At 34.6% G+C, this 4,480-nt stretch overlaps 1 protein-coding gene across 2 annotated transcripts in view; it reads left to right on the forward strand.

Annotated features, from left to right (window-relative positions):
- Nucleotides 1-765: 765 nt before the first annotated feature.
- Nucleotides 766-4,480, forward strand: part of LOC129729476 (receptor-mediated endocytosis protein 6 homolog) — a 23,750-nt gene continuing 20,035 nt past the window's right edge. Inside the window, exons 1-3 of one of the 2 annotated variants that reach the window (XM_055688070.1) lie at nt 766-970; nt 1,063-4,080; nt 4,226-4,480. The exon at nt 4,226-4,480 is cut by the window's right edge and continues 332 nt beyond it. In XM_055688070.1, coding sequence (XP_055544045.1) covers nt 824-970; nt 1,063-4,080; nt 4,226-4,480 — 3,420 coding nt within the window. In that variant the 5' untranslated portion in view covers nt 766-823. The remainder of the gene's footprint in view (nt 971-1,062; nt 4,081-4,225) is intronic. The other variant, XM_055688071.1, reaches the window with a different exon arrangement.

Below are 4,480 nucleotides of genomic sequence, written 5' to 3' on the forward strand. Positions count from 1 at the left end.
TCCCACCAATAACCCAGCACCAAAACAATGATCAATATGTTACAAAATCAATATCAATCAATGTAACAAACACAAACAGTTTCAAAACCCATGTACGAATGAGCAAAACAAACAGGGAACAGTTTAATGTCTAGCTTTTTTTTTGCAGGAAACTGATATAAAATGAACGGTTACCCAAAAATGAATAAAACAGAAAAATATGAAAGCTAGGTGAAAGTTACTCAGTTTCGTTAATCAATGTTAGTCATTTTTTGACATTTTGAATTACAATAGACCTTTTTACGTACGAATGTGTAAGTGCCACTAGTTGGGGAAAATATTTATAAATAGCTGTTTTGTTTGCAATGCTATGTTTTGAGCAGCTGGACAAAAAATCAGTTGAACACTCATTATATGTTTTAAACTTGTTTCTGGAGAAATATCCTCATTCGTGATCAGAAATCGGAAGAAGCTTCTAAATAAAATCGACCAAAAATTGTGAAAAAGTGATAAAAGTCGAAGCAACGAGATGCGATGATTTACAGGTTGGAAGAAACAAAAGCAACTTTACACGGGTTTACACGTGTGCGTAGGTAAAAAGTCACTATCTCAATACAAAAGTGAGTACTTTCTACTCATATAGAGTAAAATTGAATGAGCGTGTATAACTTCATCTGCCCAGCGGTTGGTTAATGATCAGATTTCCCAGTTTAACTTGATTGAGATTTATGGTAAAATTATACCCAGAAACAGTTTTAATTTTTTTGCGTGTAGGTGTCAGATGAATTTGATAAACAAATTTTATTATTGTATGACGGTAAAGTGATAGTGCTACTATGTCGAAATGCAATCCATAGATACAGAAAGTTTTTGGTCTGTGGCTAATTTAGCCAAAATAATAAGACAAGAGTGTTTATTTGTAACTAACGAGAAAAATAATGTAAGGAACTTGCATGAAACTTATGAGGAAAATTACTGCAAAACTCTACAGGTTAGTTTTCAAAGTAGTAACGCAATTTCTGTATTCGACTGTGGGAGTATATGAATATGTTATGTATGAATGATTCTCAATATACTCAACAGATTGCCTGGATCTGTGCGCATCAACGACAAATTTTAAATAGTCTTATACTAGCGAGACCCGATTTCAGCCCATCAGAATCATTTAGTGGAGCTAGCATGCTGACGAATGCTAAGTTTGTTGATATTTACAAGAGTAATATGATCAAATATCCATATACATCAAGTATTGCTGAGCTGATTAATTATTTGTATGAGTCACCAGGGGTTTTGGCCAATTGCCTATCAATAGCAGATCGCAGTGATATTTCAATAAACCATATAGATACTGTTGTTGGATTTATTGTGAATGGCTTGTATAACAGCATAACTCACTCAAAAGACGCAAAAATGATAACTAAATTACTACAAATGTTGATCGAATTTCAAATCGTGATAAGTGATGCTCCAAGAAGGTTGCTACGTTCCGGATCATCTTCGTTTACCTGTTTGTATCAGAAATACCACGAATCATCTTTTGCACCAAGAATTTTTTTGAAATCTATTTTATACGAACCAATAATGTCTGTTTTAATTAGGGACGAAGTAAAACTGGAAATAGATCCACATAAAGTAATCGCAGTACAAAGTGTTGCTGAAAATTTAAAAATGTTCGGTGATAACACTTCTAGTGAATATGCAACGACATTGCAACTCTACAAACAGCAGATGATAAATCGGTTGTATGTTCTAGTCTCGCAATTTGTCAAGTCAATATGTGACAATTGGTGTTTGCTACCAACAACGTTGCGATGGCTCTCACAATCGATGTGCCATTTTCTAACTAAAGCCAAATTTTCAAAAGAAGATGTGAACATAATAATAACAGATATGATATTCACAAATTTCATCTGTCCAGCAATATTAAGCCCAAATATATATGGCATAGTAGATGCTCCTATATCTGAGAATACTCGGTTTAATCTAAACGTAATCGGGCAAGTGCTGCAAGCCTTAGCTTTAATTGAATATCAGCCCATTGATGAAAAACTGAAAGAACTGTTCAGTAGATTGGACCAAAACTGTATTAGTGATTTGTTAAAACAAATGCATCAAGCGAAATTTGTCGAAAGCTTCGAGTACAATGCAGCGACTGAAAAACACAATACGTTTAAAGTTGTACTAATTACGCATAATGAGCTTGCGGCTTTAATAAATTTGTTAACAATAACTGTTGAGCAAGATGGACTACATTTTCCGTTACACGAGAAGAGTAAAATTAAACAAATACTCACCCAGTTTCCAGATCTCAATGAAATAAAGGCTGATATTCAAGAAAAACTTAACAATTCACCATCTTACAATGTTGGAACCAAACCCAAATCAAAATTGAGAAATCGTCTATCAAAAGCTCGAAGTTTAAATAACTCACCATTTCAATACTATCATGAATCGGAGCATAAATCCTACGCATGTAATAATAACAACTATAACAACAATGATACGGAAACTGTATTTATCATTCCATTATCAATAAATGAAACTAAGAAGATACTAACGGAAGAGGAACTGTTGAACACTTTGTCGGGTTCAATACAAGCAAAAGGTTCACCAGAGCCATATGTTGAGCAAATGAACATGCAGCACAGTTCGAATAAAATGGTAATTCCTGATACAAATGAAAGAGGGAAACCAAAATGTTTTGTACTACCTCAAGATGATGCCTCAATTGGCAATACCTCTGATAATTTGGAGGTAGTAAGTGAAGCTCACAGTAATCATTCGGTAGCAAGTTCTTTAGAATTAGAGGAAGTAGATCAAAATTATAATGACAATCTTTCGGATATGATTTCTGCCAATGTATCTGGTAGAGGTACACCAAATATATCTGGACGTGATACACCCTCATCTCAAGTTACGGAAGGTGGAGAGGCTCAGCAATTCGCAACTCCGCAAATGACAAAAATATTGAACAAAACAAGATCTGATATAGAGGATAAATTTTGCAAATTTGAAATAAAAAAACTAATTGAAGGAGATGAGACAATTTCTATTATTTCAGACACATGGAGCACCGACGTTCTTGCTTCAGATTCGGAAGCGGTGGAAGCAAATGAAAGGAATTTTTCTACTCCTCTAATTCCGACGACGCCTTTGATACCAGGTGATCATAATTACAATCCGTTAGCAAATTCATTTGGTCAATTGAGAATTACAAGTGTAGATGTAGAAACGCAGTCTGAATCTGCATGGAGCACTGATGCAATAGTTGATGTAGACGATATTCAAAGTGTGGTAACTCGACCCGATGCTACGGATTCAATCACCAGAGATAACGACATACATGCAAACCTAAATAGCACTTTAATGGACACATCCTTTTGCGCTTCAAAAACTTCGCATCAAAAACTGCTTTCAACCACTGTCGGTTTGCTTTCACAAAATCAATCAAATTGTCGAAACATAACAATGGAATCTAAAGGTGACATCTCATCAAACTCAACTAGTAAACATTTTTCAAATTGTCTGCAACCTAATTGTTTACCAGCTCGTCAAAGTTCGACAGATAGTTATAATTCAACTAGTGGTTCGGACGGTAAAGCAAGATCAAGTAGTAGCGATACTAATGAAAAATTTAATATTAGTAATGTTGAAAAAACGAGTAATTACAAATTCGATACAAATAAGGATAAAAACACAAATAATTCGAAGTGCATCGTGCAGACTGATATGAGTAATGCAGGGGCGGAGTGTGCATTATCTAGTAAGAATTTACTCAACCCTTTCGTTGAAATGCTAGATTGCAGCTTCCCAATGTTATGTAATACTAGCATGGATTCGAATAGCAGCTTGACGTTTCAGAGTACTGTGGACCAGTCCGACAATAATAGCCTTGACGATGAGTTAGCTGTAGAACATAGACGACTTTCTTCAGAACAGCGTAATGCTAAGTTCGACTCCAGACGTAATGGAATGATTGATATAGTTGGAAATATAACCTTTTCCAGTCCATTTAGTTCAACAGACGAATGTCTTGATCGAGAAATGCAGTTTACACCTTTAAATAGTATACATAACGACACTAGTATGACCGATGCAATGGTAAGTAACAAAACGTTTCAAATAAAAAGCGATGATGAATTTTCAATTATTGCTGCAATTCCTTTGTTCTCGCAAACTTGTAAATTATTTTTGAATAAGTCATTCAGCATATACTGTTATACTATAGATATTCTTCTTGTTTCAGGCATGTTTTTCTCAAACAAATCTTCCCAATCTACCTTCTTGTCATAAATCAACTCAATTTGCTAATAGAGCATTTCCGTTATCGGGAACAAACTCAGAAAACAATTTTATACTGTATAACGTCGAAACTCAGTGTAAACAAAACGATCCCAGGTCTGCTACAAAATTTTTTACGAAACCAACTGGAACCATTCCAAAGAGTATAAGTTTCGACTCATCAGCTGATAAAACAAGTTGTACAAATAGTTTATTATTG

The sequence above is a fragment of the Wyeomyia smithii genome, chromosome 3, assembly GCF_029784165.1.
Source record: "Wyeomyia smithii strain HCP4-BCI-WySm-NY-G18 chromosome 3, ASM2978416v1, whole genome shotgun sequence".
In the NCBI taxonomy this organism is placed as follows: domain Eukaryota; kingdom Metazoa; phylum Arthropoda; class Insecta; order Diptera; family Culicidae; genus Wyeomyia; species Wyeomyia smithii.